This window comes from Gossypium hirsutum, chromosome A01, assembly GCF_007990345.1.
Source record: "Gossypium hirsutum isolate 1008001.06 chromosome A01, Gossypium_hirsutum_v2.1, whole genome shotgun sequence".
Lineage (NCBI taxonomy): Eukaryota > Viridiplantae > Streptophyta > Magnoliopsida > Malvales > Malvaceae > Gossypium > Gossypium hirsutum.
In genome coordinates, this window is record NC_053424.1 from 7,873,599 (window position 1) to 7,892,866 (window position 19,268).

Consider the following 19,268-nt stretch of genomic DNA (forward strand, 5'->3'; position numbering starts at 1 on the left):
TAGACAATCCACCAAATGGATGTGAAGTCTGCATTCCTCAATGGATTCTTAGAAGAGGAGATATACATCGAGCAACCCCCAGGTTTTATAATGCCTGGTAAGGAACATTTGGTGTATAGGCTAAGAAAGGCCTTGTATGGCCTAAAACAGGCCCCTCGAGCCTGGTATGCTCGAATTGACTCATACCTGGTCAGTTTGGGATTTAAAAGGAGTGCTAGTGAGCCAACACTCTATGTTAAGAGGAATGGAGCTGAAACACAGCTTATTGTGTCACTGTATGTTGATGATCTTCTAGTGACTGGAGGAGACAAGTTTATGTTGGCTGATTTCAAAACAAAAATGAAGGAAATGTTTGAGATGTCAGACCTGGGATTGATGACATATTTCCTAGGAATGGAAGTCAATCAAGTAGAAGGAGGAATCCTCTTGAAACAAAAGACATTTGCCTTAAAAGTGCTGGCTAAATTCTCAATGGAGAATTGTAAACCAATGAGCACACCAATGGCTATTGGTATGAAGCTATCGAGCCAAGAGGAACATGAATCTGTCTGTGAAACAGATTATAGAAGCCTTATTGGCTGTTTGTTGTATTTGACAGCAACAAGACCTGATATTCTATTTGCTGTGAGCATGCTGTCACGATTCATGCATTGCTGTAATCAGCAGCATTATAAAGCAGGAAAAAGGGTTCTGAGGTATATCAAAGGTACCTTGAACCATGGTATATGTTTCAAAAGGGTCAAGGAGTTGAAATTGATTGGCTATACAGACAGCGATTGGGCTGGTTCAAAAGATGACATGAAGAGCACCTCTGGTTATGCTTTTACACTTGGCTCTGCAATGATTTGTTGGAGCTCAAGAAAACAAACAATGGTGGCTCAGTCAACAGCTGAAGCTGAGTATGTAGCAGCTGCTAATGCTGTTAATCAAGCTGTGTGGCTGAGAAAAATTTTGAGTGATTTAAACCTACAGCAGAATGAAGCAACTGTGATACATTGTGACAACAAGTCAGCAGTTGCTATTGCCAAAAATCCTGTCTTCTATGGTAGGACAAAACACTTCGATATTAAACTGCATGTGATAAGGGAGATGGAACAAGCTCGAGAAATTGAGCTGATTCATTGCAGCTCTGAAAATCAGATTGCTGATATCTTCACAAAGTCTCTTGGTGTATCAAGATTTCTAAGCCTAAAGAGGGAACTAGGAGTCTGCTGCATAGAAGCTGAGGAGGAGTGTTGAAGTCAGCTCCCATGTAGCAGCAAAGGTGGCCATGCAGGGAACGTGCTTCAACAGCAAATTGGTGCAGCAAGCTGAAGCTATTCATTTAGTTTCTTTAAATGAATGTTTTGTATTTAGTTAGGATCAAACTTAGTTGGTAGCTGCATTTTGATGTAACTAAGTGATGAATGACAAGTTTAGGTAGCTATTTATGTATTCAAACAAGTTTACCAAGTTACTAGGCAAATTAGTGGTGTTAGGTAAGTTATTAGGTGGTAACTTGTTTGTTTTGCTAATGTAATCCCTTATATGTATTGGCATCATGCCTTCTTAAAAAAGTTAATGAAAATTCAGCTCATTTTCATTCAAATCTCTCTCTTTCTTTTCTGTTTTCCATTGTAAGTTTTTTTCTTCCTTGATTGTTTCTGCTGCAAGCCTCGAGACTTGCTGTTTAAGCAAGCTGAAATCAGCTTGTTGCTGCCTCTTGCACCAACATTTATTCTACTATAAAAACGATCAAGGTACCGTGTTGTTTCAAACCGGTGGATGGCTCGAAGCAAATGAGGTAATCATAAGGATTACTTCAATGGTAGCGTTCTTGTTGTATTTCCGTATTCTCCAGCAAGCATTTTCAAGTAGATCAAAAGATGGAAACGGAAAAGGCCTATGGTTTGCTGAGAAAATGACTTTACTTGTGACACTACCATTGTATGTTTCTGGTGCAATCATTGTTCTGCTTGTCGATAGGGCAAACTATAAATGCGACATCGTGTTGCTTCCCATTAGTCCCGTTGACTACTGGCAGCGTTCGACTTTGGAGGACCTGAAATCGTATGCAGGTTTAATCTCAGATGGTTTCCTTTTGCCCCAAATACTGTTCAATATATTCTCTAACTCTGCAGAAAATGCACTTAGGCCCTCGTTCTATATCGGTACCAGTCTGGTTCGGTTGCTGCCACATGTATATGATCTTTACTGTGACCACAGCTATGTTGAATACAAGGGAACATTCATTTATGCGAACCCAGCTGAGAATTTTTTCTCCAATGTTTGGGATGTGATTATCCCTATTGGTGTTTCGCTGTTTGCTGCAATCATTTATTTGCAGCAGCAATTTGGTGGTTGCTGCATTGTTCCTAAGAGATTTAGATGGTCAGAAAGCTATGAGAATATCCCAATGGTCAGTGAATCATAAACTTGTCACAAGTTTAGTAATTCATTTGTTGTGTATTTCTCGGTTGGTGTCTGTCTCTTATGTATGTATCTTAGCATGGGTTTGGATGGGTTTAGATAAGCTATTAGTACCTTTTTAACTCATTTTTTATCTCACGCTACAATATTACTATTGTATCTAATCTCACCACTTAATCTCTTATAATTATTCAACTTTGATGTTTATTAAAATATGTATTATTATTCACTTATGATATATAAAATTTATGTTTAATATTTACAATATCAAAATTTGAATATTGAATAAAATAAATTTGGATCAACTGAATTTAAAACTTCAGGATTTGCTTTTTGTAAAATGTCTGAGGGGAGTAATTTGACATTTTCTCTTACTTCATAAGTTCGGGAATAAGGGACAAAAATATCAATGTCGATTTTTATTTATCATTTTTAAAGAGTAAATTATGGGTTTATTTTATAAATTGAAAGCATGGTTGAAAGTTTCAGCCATATCAAAGTCAACTTCAGGAAAAGCCTTCAAACCCAAGACTGGGCCAAAATTTAGCTTGGACCCACCCCTTAGCTCCATTAGCTGTTTTTTCTGAGAGGGCATTATTTGTTTTCATATCATAATCATATATTTTCTTATTTTTATATAAATTTTGATTTTTTTTAATGTTTTTATTTCGTACTCAAGGAAGACTAAATTTTTCTTAACGTATTTAATATGGCAGGATTGGTTTAGAGTTATCATAGGTCGGTTCAGTAAAAAAATAGGTTGGTTTTTTACGACTAGATTAGGAGCTTAAATTTTTGTTTAAATTCGATTCGGAAAAAAAGTAATTAATTTGAGCTCGATTTGGTTTGTTTGTATTAATTTTTTAATTATTTTTATATAAAAATAAATTTTAAAAAATATAATAAATTAAATAGATTAAAAACATTAAAATAAATATCTCGTAACAAGTTAAAAATATATATAAAAAATATTTTTATATTTAAATAACACTAACATAATTGTAACTTAACAAATAAATACTTTTAAAATAGTAGCAAAATTAACAATAAAACAAAAGTTATACAATATAAAAAAATAATAACAAAATAGTAGCAAAACAAAAATATAACAATAAATAACAACAAACAACAGCAGAATTTATTATCAAATTCGAGTTAGGCCAAACAAATCTTGCTCAAGACCTGACTCATTTTCTAAATAGCTATTTTTTTTCCAAACTCATTTTTTAGACTTATATTTTAAAAAAAACTCTTACTTTTTACCCTTCCCCTCTTTTTGTTCCTTACCTATTATCATCTTTCTAAATCCCACAAAACCCATTAATTTTTAATGATGATTAATGACATTAACCGTTTTGCTATGCTTTCATTGGTTCCATCCAAGACTAAGCAGAGTAAACACTAAATAGAAACAATTAATGTAAGGGTCCCAAAAGACTTTTGCTGCTGAATGAAACAAAGAAACCAGACTCACCTAACCAAAACTTAGTTAAGGGCACTAATAATTAACCAGTTGAATATATGAGGGTTTTTGTTTTTCTTTTATTGCTCCCATTTTACATGTATTGAATATATACATTTATTCTTGTATGAGGAATCAAACCAAACATCGAATTACATGTTTGGTTTTTAACCTTCAAAAATGCTAAAATTTTCAATTTAATATTTCAAAAATTATAAAGGATTGACTCAAAGTCTTAGGATGCCATTTTTTCCAAGATCTAGAACTTGGAAACTTCCTACGAAATAGTAAGGACCATACTATTGGCACAACAAGTGAGAGCTGTATGATTATTTATACTTAAAACTCATTTCCTGGTTTGCACTGAGTTCTTCATTCCAATCTTGTTTAAAAGAAATTCAAGCCTTGTTATAATGGATTGTTCCATATTCTCTACTTCATCTAAGCTTTTGATTTTTTGTACTTCCTTGCTGTTTATCATCTTTTTCATGTGTCTTAATGTAGACTCTGTCACTGCAGCTGAGTCTGATTATGGGCTTCACTGTGATCCAGTTGTTCATGAATCAAAACTAGCTGATGAGGAGTTCAACATCTCACCATTTCCTGGACGTCAAAATGGTTACTACAGTGGTGGGGATAATGTCCTGAACCGTAGCTCCGATGGGTATTACTATGGACCTGCATCGAAAGTTCTCGTTTTCGAAACACACCACGTTTATAAAACAAATGCTGAGGATGTCTTTAAGGTTGAAGGAAACTTGATCTTCGAAACGTCGTATTACTATGAACGAAGTTTCTCCAATGGTAGGGGATACTACCATTCGTATTCAAGTGATTCAAGTAGTCGCGGAGCTCTGGAGTTCGATTTACATGGCTTCTGGTCCAGAACGACCGGGAAGCTTTGCATGGTGGGATCAGGCTACACTTACTCCAAAGAAGGTAATGTGCTCCATCTTGCAGCTGTTCTTAAGTTCAATAATGTCAAGAGCTCTAGTGATATCAATACTCTGATCACTGGAACCATGGATAGCTTGAATCCTGCCGATAGACCGAATTACTTTGAGCCAATTTCGGTGTTGATGTTTCCTCAAGGGAGTTACAAATACACCAAGGTCGCGAAACAGTTTAGTCAAGGGTGCCCAGGGGGAACTGATGTCCCCAAAAAGTCATCCCTCAGCTTGTCAAGGACTATAACTGTTTGTGATATGTTCTATAGACAAACTGCTTTTGAATTGGAATATGCAAGTGGTTGTGATTCTTCAAAGAGTTGCAGTCCCTTTGGTGATGGTATTGGATATTTGCCTCGGTTCATGCATTTGAGGACGATCCAGTGCTCGGATGAAAAGCTAAGCTTGAGGTTTCTGATAGAGTTTCAGGATGATGCCTATACGAGGTATTATGCTTCTTCCAATTTCAGTACTTCTTTAATTGGAGAAGGATCTTGGGATGCAAAGCAGAACCGGCTTTGTATCATTGCTTGCCGGATCGAAGATGCATCAAGCAGCTCCTTGGAGAAGTCTCATGTTGGGGACTGCACAACAAGGTTGAGCGTAAGATTCCCTGCAATCCTATCTATCAGAAATACAAGTACTGTTGTGGGTGAAATTTGGAGTGACAAGCACAAGAATCAATCTGGTTTCTTCAATAGGATCATGTTCCGGAATACTGACAATAACCGGGGGCAATTTCAACTTCAAGGCTTGAAGTATGAGTACGTGGAAACTGACAAAGTGAATAAGTCATGCCCAAAGAAGAGTAGTAATAGGCACAGTACTGAAGAGCACCTAGATGGCTATTCTCAAGACATGGCTTTTAGTATGTCAATCAAATATCAAAAGAGAAGTATCGGATGGGGTTCTTCCAATCCTCTTGCAGTCGGCGATCAACCTCAGCAGAGGTTTCCCCTTCTAATACCATCCTCAAGCTCAAGACCTAAAAGTGCTGGTGTTGAATCAATTGCCAGTGGTAGCTTGCTTAATATCAGCTATAAGATGAGAATTGAGCTAAATAATTTGAAATTGGATCATGGCCTCAATTCATTTAACCAATCTTCAAATGGATATTTAGAAATCCGAATTTCTGCTGAAGGGGTTTATGATGCTGAAACAGGTCATCTGTGCATGGTTGGCTGCAGACATTTGAGGTCACTCAACGGATCAACGGACTGCGACATCCTTGTAAATGTTCATTTTCCTCCATTGGACTCAGATAGGAAAGGAAGTAAAATCAAGGGAAGTATCGAGAGCACGCGTGTCAAAACCGATCATCTGCACTTCGAAACTTTGGAGTTTTCAGGACGAGCTTATTATGGTAGCCGGGCAATGGAATCAGTTTGGAGAATGGATTTCGAGATGATCATGTCTGTCATATCCAACACTCTTGCAATTGTCTTCGTAGTACTTCAAATCTTTCATGTGAGGAGGCTCCCTGCTGTTTGTCCTTCGGTTTCATTTCTAATGCTTGTCATCCTAGCCCTGGGACACTTGATGCCTTTGGTTCTAAATCTCGAAGCAATGTTCAATCAAGATAGTGAACGAACTGTCTGGGCAAGAAGCGGAACATGGCTAGAAATGAACGAGGTGGTCATTAGAGCAGTCACAATGGTGGCTTTTCTGATGCATTTCCGTCTTCTGATGCTCTCATGGACTGCTAGATGTTCTGAGGGAAAGAACAAGCCCTTGTGGATTGCAGAAAAGAGGGGGCTCTATGTATGCCTTCCTGTATACATAGCCGGAGGCTTAATCACTGGCACCACAAGACAGCATTCGTCATACTACATAGAGCAGACCATTTTAGGAGGTTCAAGAGCATATGCTGGTTTGATCCTTGATGCCTTTCTTTTCCCCCAAATCATCTTCAACATGTTCTTAAACTCGAGAGAACCAGCTCTTTCTCGGTTCTTTTATATCGGAATCACCCTTGTTCGCATGGTCCCTCATGGATATGATCTCTACAGGGTACACAACTATGTTGATATGAACGACTCGTACATTTATGCAGATCCTACTGCAGATTACTACTCAACCGCTTGGGACATCATTATTCCTATGTTGGGCCTGTTCTTTGCTGCAATCATATACTTCCAACAGCGCCTCGGCGGTCGTTGTTTCCTTCCAAAGCGGTTCCGTGAATCAGCGACATATGACAAGCTTCCAATCGATTCAGAGGAGCAATCACCGTTGAAATCTAGCCCCTAGAGGTGACAGCTTGTGTTACTACTACTTGTGCTTACCATGAAAATGTTCCTGTGTTCTGTTTCCGAAATAATTCTGTAAACTCGTCTGTTGTATTGTAAGTTTCCAAAGTCTAATGTAATCTAAACAGTTATGTATCATGAAACCAGTATTTATATCCGATGCATATTCAGCCACAGGTACTCGAGATTGCAGGTATAATCCTTCAAAATTCAAATACATGGAAAAACTTGGAAAATAGATATCAACTTGAAACATCAAACTGATTCATGGTTTTAAATATACACTTGTTTCTGTCTTTTTAATGATCATTACATGTAATGTTTTTATGCATCTTAAATGCATTTCCGACAAACAGGGCATGTTAGATGATTCTTGAGCCAATGATCAATGCAACTCAAATGAAACATATGTTTACAATCAGGGAAAACCCTGCACGATTCACCAACCACATAATCGTCCAAGCAAATCGGGCACTCGCTCGATTTCAATGCATGATTATCCACCCCATAAGCCATTGGTGGCAATAGTTTCTCCAAGGCCTGTTGCCTCAACAACAATCTCCCATTTATGCTCTCTGGGAAACCTTCAAGCATATCCAATGGTTGCACGTAGTTAACGATTATGGCACGGTAAGTCGCAGTCCGGACTCGATGAATCCCTCTCCTTAGAATATCGGAAAACAACTTTTCGAATATCGGCCAACTGAGACATTCGCAGATGACGTAGATGAATATGAAGACGAACGAGGTAGCAATGATGCAGGCTCCAACAATGCAGGATAATAAGACAATAGCAATGCCAAGGGCTGTAAGAGAAGATATTATAAGAGGTAAATTTAATGAATGGACGGCGAAACTTAGCGTAATCATCCTCATTAATGTCTGTTTTTTTTCTTTTTTTTTGGCTTGAAAATTGTCTTAAAAGACACCAAAAGCTTGTAGCTTTGAGTGTAATGAAAGGAAAACAGGAGAAAATTATTTAAATTGTTTGTAAGAGATTGGATTTGGGATTCCAATTTTAGGTATTTGATTCCAAAAGGTTGTTATGTTTTTAATGGAGAAAACTATAACAGGTGTTTTGGGAGGTTTATTTAGATTCTGTCGTATCATTTTCCTTTATAACCCAGAAAAATGAAGCTGTAAAACCAGATTTTCTTGCAAAATTAGAAAATATATATAGAAAAAAACAAACTAATCATTAGTAGTTTTTACATGTTTGACATCTAAGAAAATATCCTTTTGATTCTGAGAATCAAACTAACAATTAAAGACGTTAAAGAAAATGAAAAATATATAAACGACATGTTTATATTAGCATTAGCGGTGTGCATGGGCCGGGCTACCCGGCCTGGCCTGAAGGCCCGCCCGAAATGTAGGAGGGTTTGGGCAAAAATATAAGCCCGAAAAATATGTTTGGACAAAAAAATAAGGCCTGTTTAAAAAATGGGTCGGGCCTCGGGTAAGATATTTTTAGCCCGGGTCCGGCCCGGCCTGGCCCGAATTCACTAAAAGACAAAAAAAATCTGCATTTTTTTTATTTTTGAATGTTATTTTCTTGTTGTTTTCTCCATATTTTGCTACCATTCTACTATTATGTTGCTATTATTTTGTTGTTATTGTTTGGATATTGTATAAAATTTATTTTATTGTTAATTTTCTTATTATTTTAAAGGTATTTGTTAATTTTTTTTATTATTTTAGAAGTAATTACTTATTAAGTTGCATTTATCTTAGTATTATTTAAGTCTACATATTTTTCAAAATTTATTTTCAATTTGTTGGGAAATATTTATTTTGATATTTTTAGTATTTTTCATGTATTATATATATTTTAAAAAATAATAAAATAATATAAAAAATTAATACGGGCGGGCCGGGCCGGGCCCGAGTTTTAGTATTTTTACCCGGGTCGGGCTTAGGCAAAACTTTAGGCCCATTTTTTGGGCCCGGCCCGGCCGAGCCCAATAAATGGGCATGATTTTTTAGTTGAGCCTGACCCGAACCCGGCCCGACCCGGCCCATGAACACCTCTAATTAGCATATAGGGCAAGCCTGGGATAGGTAGGAGTGTTCACAGGTTGGTTAAAATTGAATTAATTGACCGAATCAATTTAATTTGGTAAATCGGTTGGTGGTCAAATTTAATTAGGTCAGAAGTCGGTTAATAATTTTTCTAAAGTCTTATTTAATGTATTCTCCTCTATTTAAAGTTTTTTGAACTATTAAATAAAAGAAAATGAATATTAACAATGTATTTTTTTATATGTTTTATACTTATTTTAACCAAAAGACAAAAAACATATAAATTTTGGTTAATCGATAGAATTAAGCGAAATATTTCGGTTCGATTATTGTATTTGAAAAATTTTTCAGTTCGATTATAAATCAAGTTGAGGCTGTGTGGGGTTATATAACACCGTGTGGGGCTATATCACACAATCGTGTCCCTAAGCCATGTAGCAGTCTAATGTCGTGAAATCCAAGGTCATACGGTCGTACCGCTAGTCCGTGTAACTCACTATGGCTATATCAATTAAAAACTAACCTAAATATGTAGCACACACGGTCGTGTCAATCACCCATGTGTGATACACGACTGTATGATAGCTCGTGTGCAGCATTAATTACCTATTTGAGCAAGTTTCATACTATCCAAAATGGCCTATAATATCATTTTGTCATTAAACTAATACCAAAACATACACAGTTCCAGACCAAAATATCAATTCACATAATCATTTAAATATACAACCAATACACCTTTATTGGCACTAACAAACATCAAACCCAAATCAACCAACTGTCATGTTTTAACTATCTCATTTCTCAACTTCAACAATGTCAAATATAACATTTACTTATCACAAACCAAAGTCTATAGTTATTTCATACCACCATCTAAATCATATGCATATTGCCATACAAAACATCAAACTTGACATTTACCGTAAATCAAATATCAAACCACAAACATAAGCTTATATACCAAATAACCAAACTTGAAATGTAAAATGTGTACCGAATTGGAAGACAAAAGATATGTGCTTCTCACTAATCCAATCGACACGTTCCAAACGTCCAAAATCTATAAAAAAAAGTAGTAACACAAGTAAGTACTATAAAATACTTAGTAAGCTCATACAATATAAACAATTAACTTACCTTAATCACTTACCCAAAAAAACAATTCAATATGGAACAGTCTCGCCTATCATGGCATTCAAGCAACATCAACCAAATGAGGTTTAAGCCAAATCCATATATATGTATATAGCTTCAAATGGTGAATTACCAAATTCAACCCAATGTATACCATGAATTCATTTTCTAATTTATCTATTTGCTCACGTGCACCATTCAATTTGCATCATATATACTTATCATAAACATTCATTAAATACATAAGGTTTTAAGCACAAACCATAAACATAACCACAATAGTTCATATATCTATCATAACTAACTTTTATTAACTATCCATGTTATAAACTTTCTATAAGAGCCTTATTTTGCCCGGCCCATTAGAAACCAAATAAAGTCCCAAGACCATTAAATGTCCAGTTACAAAGTTAAATCGGCCCATATTTCCAAAACCCAATTACAAACCCATTAACTTAAACCCCTAACCTAATTTTTCTGGTGGCCTGATTGGCCCAAAACTCAAGCCATTTTTTTGGCAAACTAGGAAACCCTAGTTTCCCCCTGGCGCCGTAGCCCTCCCACGTGCTTCGTCGGCACACCCAACGCCCGAGGCCTGGTTCCCTTTTTTCGATTGCACTAAAATGGCAAGAACCTACCCCCGTTGACTTCGCCTAGGCTTGCAAAATAGAAACAAAAAGAAAGCAAAGAAGCAGAAGCATAGCAAAACAGTAACAAACAGTAAAAGAAGGCCTTTGTATTCGGCTATAAGAGAACCTCGAAAAAATAATTTCTTTTACGTTACAAAAAGAAATCAATCAAAAAATCGAAGGATATTCGGCTGAAAAGGTGGTCTTTCGTTCTGTTCTTACACATTTTTTACAAATTTATTTAGTATAGTTTGTGTACATACATAAAAAAGAGAGGAATACGATCGGTCTTACCTATGTCGAGTTGGGGAAGTCGGAATCGGAAGGTTCCTTTGGCTTTCTCTGACTTGCTAGGAGGTTTTTGCGTGTTTGGGGTTTAGATTTGAGGTAAGGAGAGTGAAAGGGTTAAAAAGGGATCTGTTTAGTACCTCCGGCCGCCGTGCACGGCGGTCGCTGGCGACGGACGAGCGGTGGTCCGATCGCCGGAAACAGAGGCTCCCAAAAAACCCAAAACTCCCTTCCTTTTTTTTTTTGTTTTAAAGCATAGCTGAAATGAAGCTTTTGAAGAAAATTTAGTCTTTTATAAGAAGTATAAAACGGCGTCGTTTAGGGCCGTTCCCATGGGCCTCAAAACGGCGTCGTTTAAGGACCCAGACCCGAAATCCGACCCTAACCCGGCCTAGGATCCGCGCGTTTTGGACTGAGGGTATATTTTCACCCTAAGTCCTTCCGCTTTTGAGGCTTGGTTCAATAGGGTCCAATTCTTTTTTTATTTCTAATTTTTCCCCTGAAATTTCCTTAATATTTTATTCGGGTCCCTGATAGAACTGCGCGTTTTGGGGGAGACGGGTTTATTACCTATCTGGTCCTCCTATATCATTCGCGTTTTCAAATTGGTCATTCTCTCTTTTATTTTTCTTTCAAATTTGCCATGAATATCTGTTTAAATTTTAAATTGGTCAATGTTCGTTCTTTTTGCTGTTTTATTAATCAATTAAATATCATTGTTTTTAATTATATTTTATTTTTATGCTTGTTATTTACTATTATTATCATTATTACTTTCATTCTCTTGTTGTATTATTTACATTATATTATTGTTAGCAATAACAACAAAAATCTTTTTATGAGATAACATACGACATATGATGTCATTCCCATCATGAACATTAAAAAATTTGAAACTTTCCTCTGAAAAAATTTGGGAAAGAAGTTGTTTCTGCAAATAAACAAGTCCATGTTTCTCTGCAATTTGACGAACATCGGCCAGAAAGCTTTTGCCTTCAAAACGACTTGAAATTTGGGTATAAACAAATCTTGCGAGAGTTGTTTTACCTAACCCGCCCATTCCACAAATCCCTATAATCTGAACACTATCATCTTCCTCCCCTATGCCTATTTTGCAATTTAACTCTTCCAAACGTGATTCAAGTCCAATCATGTCAGTAGGAGCACTTGCAAATGTTTGACATAATTTTGTTGATACCTTTTTAATGATTTCTCCAATAAGTTCTGATTCATGCCTTCAAATACAAAGCAAAGGAAAAAGCTTAGTGAAACTTTAAGGGCACAATCCTTAGCTAATGCCTCAAATTTCAAACTTGATGCTGGTAAGATATTATTGAAGTGAAAGAATATGATAGTTACCTGTTACTCAAGTGCCATCCTTTGATGTTAGCTACTTGAGTTAAAGCAGATCGCCACCTTTGTGTCCTCTCTTTGTTGTCCTGGAAATTATTTTCATGCTTAAGAAAAGCTTCTTGAACTTTTCCGGTTTGTTTTCTCAAATCAGATGGATCCACGTAATAGAAAATGGGGAAGACATTATGTCCCTTGTCGTTTTTCTGTTGAATAATCTCGGAAATCTCTTCTAGGCACCAACTCGAAAAACAATACCCTTCCGATAAAACGATTACAGAGCACCATGACTCATGAATTGCTTTGAAGAGCTCAGGTGCTATGGGTTCTGTTGATAAGTTAAATTAAAAAGGGGTTGAAAAGTCAAAAATGGTGGGAGGTGCAATTGGCACCGAAAGAAAAAAAATAGTTGGCAAGTTGTTTAAAGTTGAAAGGGATAATTGCAATTTTGGTCCCTAATTTTTTAGGCCATTTGCAAGTTAGTCCCTGGACTTCAACTATAAATAGGCCTAACCATTTCTCATTTCAACCATCCCAACCAATCTTTCTCTCTTAGTTTTCTCTCTTCTCCCATTTGAGAATTCTTAAGGAATTCTATTTGTTTGTAATATTTTGGAGATAGTAAAGTTATCATCTGGTGTTAGTGCCCGAGGACGTAGGTATAATTTACCGAACCTCGTTAAAACTCTTGTGTTCTTTTTTGTCCTATTTTTCTTTCAATATTTGAGGGTATAATAGTAGTATTTAATTGTGCTATTAAATTACTATAGAAGGGATATTCTGACTAAGGAAAGACTTGGTATTTAAGAGATCATTGTGATCCACCTCTCTTCCCTGGGAATTGAACTTTGTGTGATTTTTTAGTACAATAATTTACACGCTTCCGACCCTATTGGAACAACAAGTGGTATCAAGAGCCGAAGGTTAATCGTAGTATGCTCTGTGGTTGCAGTTTAAACTGATCTTCCACATCAGAAAAGATTTCCTTAGGTATATTGAAAGATTATGGAGAAAACGGTCGGTGTAGGAGCTTCAACATCGTCCATGTGGACAAGACCGACAATTGCAAATGCAAGATTGGCCGTGGAGATCTTTGATGGCACGGGCCATTTTGGTATGTGGCAAAGTGAGGTTCTAGATGCCCTTTTTCAGCAGGGTCTAGACATTGCCATTGATGAAGAGAAACCAGATGATGTACAGGAGAAAGATTGGAAGGCGATCAATCGGTTGGCATGTGGCACAATTCGATCATGCCTTTCTCGAGAGCAGAGGTATGCTTTTTCAAAGGAGACTTCTGCAAATAAGTTGTGGGTGGCACTTGAAGAAATTTTTTTGAAGAAAAACAGTCAAAATAAGCTCCACTTGAAGAAAAGACTGTTTCGCTTCACATACGTCCCAAGTACCACAATGAATGATCACATCACCAAATTTAATCAGTTAGTCACTGATTTGCTGAATATGGATGAGACATTCAAAGATGAAGATTTGGCTTTGATGCTGTTGGGGTCACTTCCTGAGGAGTTTGAGTTCCTAGAAACTACTCTACTTCATGGCAGGAGTGATATATCTCTGAGCGAAGTCTGTGCGGCCTTATACAGTTATGAACAGAGAAAGAAGGACAAACAGAAAAACTCAATCAGAGATACATAAGCTTTAGTAGTCCGAGGTCGTTCATACACTCGGAAGAAAACTCAAAAGGGGAGATCAAAGTCAAAGTCCAGACTCGGGAAAGATGAATGTGCTTTTTGTCATGAGAAAGGCCACTGGAAGAAAAATTGTCCAAAGCTGAAGAATAAGGGAAAAGCTGCTGTAGATGCTTGTGTTGCTAAGCATGATACTAGTGACTCTGAACTATCACTGGTTGCATCATCATCGTCGTTCCATTCAGATGAGTGGATATTGGATTCGGGTTATACCTATCATATGTCCCCTAACCGGGAGTGGTTCTCTGATTTAGTAGAACTAAATGGAGGAGTTGTTTATATGGGCAATGACAATGCCTGTAAAACTGTTGGGATAGGTTCAATCCAATTAAAGAATCAAGATGGATCAACCAGAGTTCTGACTGATGTTCGGTACGTGCCCAGTTTGAAGAAAAATCTCATCTCATTGGGAGCCTTGGAATCCAATGGTTCAGTTGTTACTATGAGAGATGGGATTTTGAAAGTGACATCTGGCACACTTGTAATATTGAAGGGCATCAGGAAAAATAACTTGTATTACTACCAAGGTAGTACAGTTATTGGAGCAGTCGCTACAGCTTCCGGTAACAAAGACTTGGACTCAATGCAGTTGTGGCATATGAAGTTGGGACATGCCAGCGAAAAATCCTTGCAAATTCTGGCAAAGCAAGGATTGTTGAAAGGTGCAAAGGCTTGCAAATTAAAATTTTGTGAGCACTGTGTTCTGGGAAAGCAAAAGAGAGTGAAATTCGGCACTGCTATCCATAATACAAAAGGTATTTTGGAATACATTCACTCAGATGTGTGGGGGCCTTCTAAAACACCTTCGTTGGGAGGAAAACACTACTTTGTTACTTTTGTTGATGACTTTTCCAGAAGAGTTTGGGTGTATACCATGAAAACTAAAGATGAAGTGCTTGGAGTTTTTCTTAAATGGAAAACTATGATCGAAAACCAGACTGGCAAGAAAATCAAGCGGCTTAGGACGGACAATGGAGGGGAATATAAAAGTGATCCGTTCTTCGATGTGTGCCAAGAGTATGGTATTGTTCGACACTTCACAGTTAGGGATACACCACAACAGAATGGAGTGGCAGAGCGTATGAATCGAACATTGCTGGAGAAAGTTCGATGTATGTTGTCCAATGCTGGGTTGGGCAAGCAATTTTGGGCTGAGGCTGTGACATACGCTGGCCATCTTGTTAATCGTTTGCCATCATCTGCATTAGAAAGAAAAACTCCTATGGAGGTATGGTCTGGAAAACCGGCTACAGATTATGATTCCTTACATGTGTTTGGATCCACTGCATATTACCATGTGAAGGAGTCAAAGTTAGATCCGAGGGCAAAGAAAGCTCTCTTTATGGGAATCACTTCTGGAGTGAAGGGATTTCGTCTTTGGTGCTTAAGCACAAAGAAAATGATCTGTAGCAGAGATGTTACCTTTGATGAATCTGCCACATTGAAAAAGGTAGCAGATAAAGATATTCAGACGAGTAATACTCCACAGCAGGTGGAGTGTACTCCAAAACAGGTGGAGTTTGAGCAGATGGGGATTTGCCCAGTTAATAAGTCTAATTCTCCAGCCACAATGGAGGAATTAGAGGTTGAAGAGGTTCTGACCCAAGAACCACTAAGTACACCAGAACCAGTTGCAGTTGCAAGGCCACGGAGAGAAATTCGTAAACCTGCTCGATTTACTGATATGGTGGCCTACGCCCTTCCCGTTGTTGATGATATTCCTATCACTTATCAAGAAGCAATGCAAAGCTTAGAAAGTGATAAATGGAAAAGCGCCATGGATGAAGAAATGCAGTCTCTCCGGAAGAACAATACTTGGGAGTTGGCGCAATTACCAAAAGGTAAAAGGGCAATCGGATGCAAGTGGGTATTCGCAAAGAAAGATGGATCTCCTAGCAAGAAGGATATTTGCTACAAGGCAAGATTGGTAGCTAAAGGCTACGCTCAGAAGGAGGGAATTGACTACAATGATGTATTTTCCCCTGTTGTGAAGCATTCCTCCATTAGAATTTTGTTGGCCTTGGTAGCACAGTTGAATTTGGAGCTAGCTCAACTTGATGTTAAGACAGCTTTCTTGCATGGTGAGTTAGAAGAGGAGATCTATATGACTCAGCCCGAAGGATACACAGATGCTGGTGGTAGAAATTGGGTTTGTAAGCTTAACAAATCGCTATATGGATTGAAGCAATCTCCGAGGCAGTGGTACAAGCGATTTGATAGCTTTATGAGAAGGCAGAAGTACACAAGAAGCAAATATGACAATTGTGTGTATTTGCAGAAGCTGCATGACGGATCTTTCATTGTATGTTGATGATATGTTAATCGCTTCGAAGAGCCAAAATGAGATAGATAAGCTGAAGGCTCAGTTGAATCAAGAGTTCGAGATGAAAGATCTAGGTGAGGCCAAGAAGATTCTCGGCATGGAGATAAGTAGAGATAGACAGAGAGGCAAGCTTTGTTTGAATCAGAAGCAATATCTGAAAAAGGTATTACAATGTTTTGGTGTAAATGAAAACACAAAACATGTAAGTACCCCACTTGCTTCTCATTTGAAACTTAGTGCTCAATTATCTCCGAAGACTGAAGATGAAAGAGAATATATGGCGAAAGTCCCATATGCTAATGCAGTTGGGAGTTTGATGTATGCGATGGTGTGTACGAGGCCTGACATTTCACAAGCTGTTGGAGTTGTGAGCAGGTATATGCATGATCCTGGAAAAGGACATTGGCAAGCTGTGAAATGGATTCTACGGTATCTTCGAAAAACCGTAGATGTTGGTTTAATTTTTGAACAGGATGAAGCACTTGGTCAGTTTGTAGTTGGATATGTTGATTCCGACTTTGCTGGTGATTTAGATAAACGTCGTTCAACTACGGGGTATCTGTTTACTCTTGCGAAAGCCCCAGTGAGTTGGAAGTCTACCTTACAATCTACAGTAGTTGTGTCTACTACAGAGGCAGAATATATGGCAGTTACAGAAGCTGTTAATGAGGCTATTTGGCTTAATGGATTGTTGAAAGACTTAGGAGTTGTTCAAAGTCACATAAGTTTATATTGTGACAGTCAGAGCGCTATTCATTTAGCGAAAAATCAAGTCTATCATTCAAGAACCAAGCATATCGACGTAAGATATCACTTTGTGCGGGAAGTCTTTGAAAAAGGAAAAATTCTACTTGAGAAGATTCCGACAACAGATAATCCCGCAGATATGATGACCAAGGTGGTAACAACAATCAAGTTTAATCATTGTTTGAACTTGATTAACATCCTGAGAATTTGAGCACCTTTAGGTGTATGGCGCTCGAGAGCGCATTTGGAGGCACTACAAAAGATAGCTTTATCGAATTTGGGGAGTTGAAGGAAGTGTGTGAAGATGTGATTATCCTAATCAAATCTTCAAGGTGGAGATTGTTGATAAGTTAAATTAAAAAGGGGTTGAAAAGTCAAAAATGGTGGGAGGTGCAATTGGCACCGAAAGAAAAAAAATAGTTGGCAAGTTGTTTAAAGTTGAAAGGGATAATTGCAATTTTGGTCCCTAATTTTTTAGGCCATTTGCAAGTTAGTCCCTGGACTTCAACTATAAATAGGCCTAACCATTTCTCATTTCAACCATCCCAACCAATCTTTCTCTCTTAGTTTTCTCTCTTCTCCCATTTGAGAATTCTTAAGGAATTCTATTTGTTTGTAATATTTTGGAGATAGTAAAGTTATCATCTGGTGTTAGTGCCCGAGGACGTAGGTATAATTTACCGAACCTCGTTAAAACTCTTGTGTTCTTTTTTGTCCTATTTTTCTTTCAATATTTGAGGGTATAATAGTAGTATTTAATTGTGCTATTAAATTACTATAGAAGGGATATTCTGACTAAGGAAAGACTTGGTATTTAAGAGATCATTGTGATCCACCTCTCTTCCCTGGGAATTGAACTTTGTGTGATTTTTTAGTACAATAATTTACACGCTTCCGACCCTATTGGAACAACAGGTTCACCTGTCTCGAGCTTTTCGTCATCCCTAAAAGTGATGATTCCTCTCCTTTTGAACGCAGCATAAAGATGATCCGTGAAGTTCTGGCGGGTATCCTCACCTCTAAAACTCAAGAAAACTTCATATTTCCCTCGAGAAGTAGAAGATGGTGAAAACAACGAAGGAGATGACGATGATGAGGAAGATGTCTCACTATCGAATCTAACCATTGGCGTTTAGCAGCTAAATTCAAAATGATGTTGACGAGGGTGAGACAAACGGACAGAGAAGGAAGATATATCTCAATCGTTGGGATTTAATTAGCATTTACAGGTTTTTATGGTTCTTTTGTCACGGAAAAGCTGGCCAATTGGTACACCTTTAAACAAAAGAATAGATGAAATTCTAAACTTTGAGAACTGCTACTCGAAGAAGGTTGATGGAGAGTGAATAACTAGGCTGCTTTTTTATTTAAATGACCCAAAAAATTAATTAATTATCAAAATAATTTTTTAATTAAACAGTAAAATAACTTGAAATTTACAGTAAAAATTAGTAAAGTCAAATGATTTGGCGCCATCAATATGTCACATCAATATCCATAAAAAAAATAATTTTTTGGTATAACCATATAAAATAACATTACCTGTATAAATAATATTAAAATATTGTAAATTCTAAAAATACGAGGGATTTCAAAATGAATTTATCATTTTCTGGTCAACTCAAGTAATATGGCGACACAGACACCACTTTTTTTTTTTTTTACGTTTGTCATTTCTGTGACATTTGTTTTTATTTATTTATTTTTATTATTAATTTTAAAAAAACTTAAAATGTATATTTGAAATGTTTTATATATATTTTAAATTTTGAATATATATTTCAGAAATTATTTTTCTAAATTTTAAATATTTTTAAATTATTTTTAAAGATTTTAAATATTATTTTTTAAATATTAAATATATTTTTAATAATATAAAAAATTAAATATTTTAAAGATATGAGCTTTCAAATTTATTATTAGTTTTATAATATTTCAAATGTATATTTGAAATGTTTTATAATATATATTTTTTAAATTTTAAATATATATTTTTAAAATT

General features: G+C 36.8%; 1 protein-coding gene and 1 long non-coding RNA gene across 2 annotated transcripts; one reads left to right on the forward strand and one right to left on the reverse strand.

Annotated features, from left to right (window-relative positions):
• The first annotated feature begins 4,284 nt into the window (after positions 1-4,284).
• On the forward strand, positions 4,285-7,068 carry LOC107917244 (uncharacterized). The gene has a single exon (XM_016846616.1). It carries the CDS (start codon positions 4,285-4,287, stop codon positions 7,066-7,068), a length of 2,784 nt encoding a protein of 927 aa, XP_016702105.1.
• Positions 7,069-7,309: 241 nt separating this feature from the next.
• Positions 7,310-11,410, reverse strand: LOC107918023 (uncharacterized). The gene is made up of 3 exons (XR_001689877.2): positions 11,150-11,410; positions 10,087-10,152; positions 7,310-7,873 (listed from the first exon to the last, which is right to left on the reverse strand). It is a non-coding gene; the product is annotated as an uncharacterized lncRNA (long non-coding RNA).
• Between the last annotated feature and the right edge of the window lie 7,858 nt (positions 11,411-19,268).

Excerpts from the sequence above, each read along its gene's own strand:
- LOC107917244 (XM_016846616.1), top strand. The coding sequence starts at position 4,285 with ATGGATTGTTCCATATTCTCTACTTCATCTAAGCTTTTGATTTTTTGT.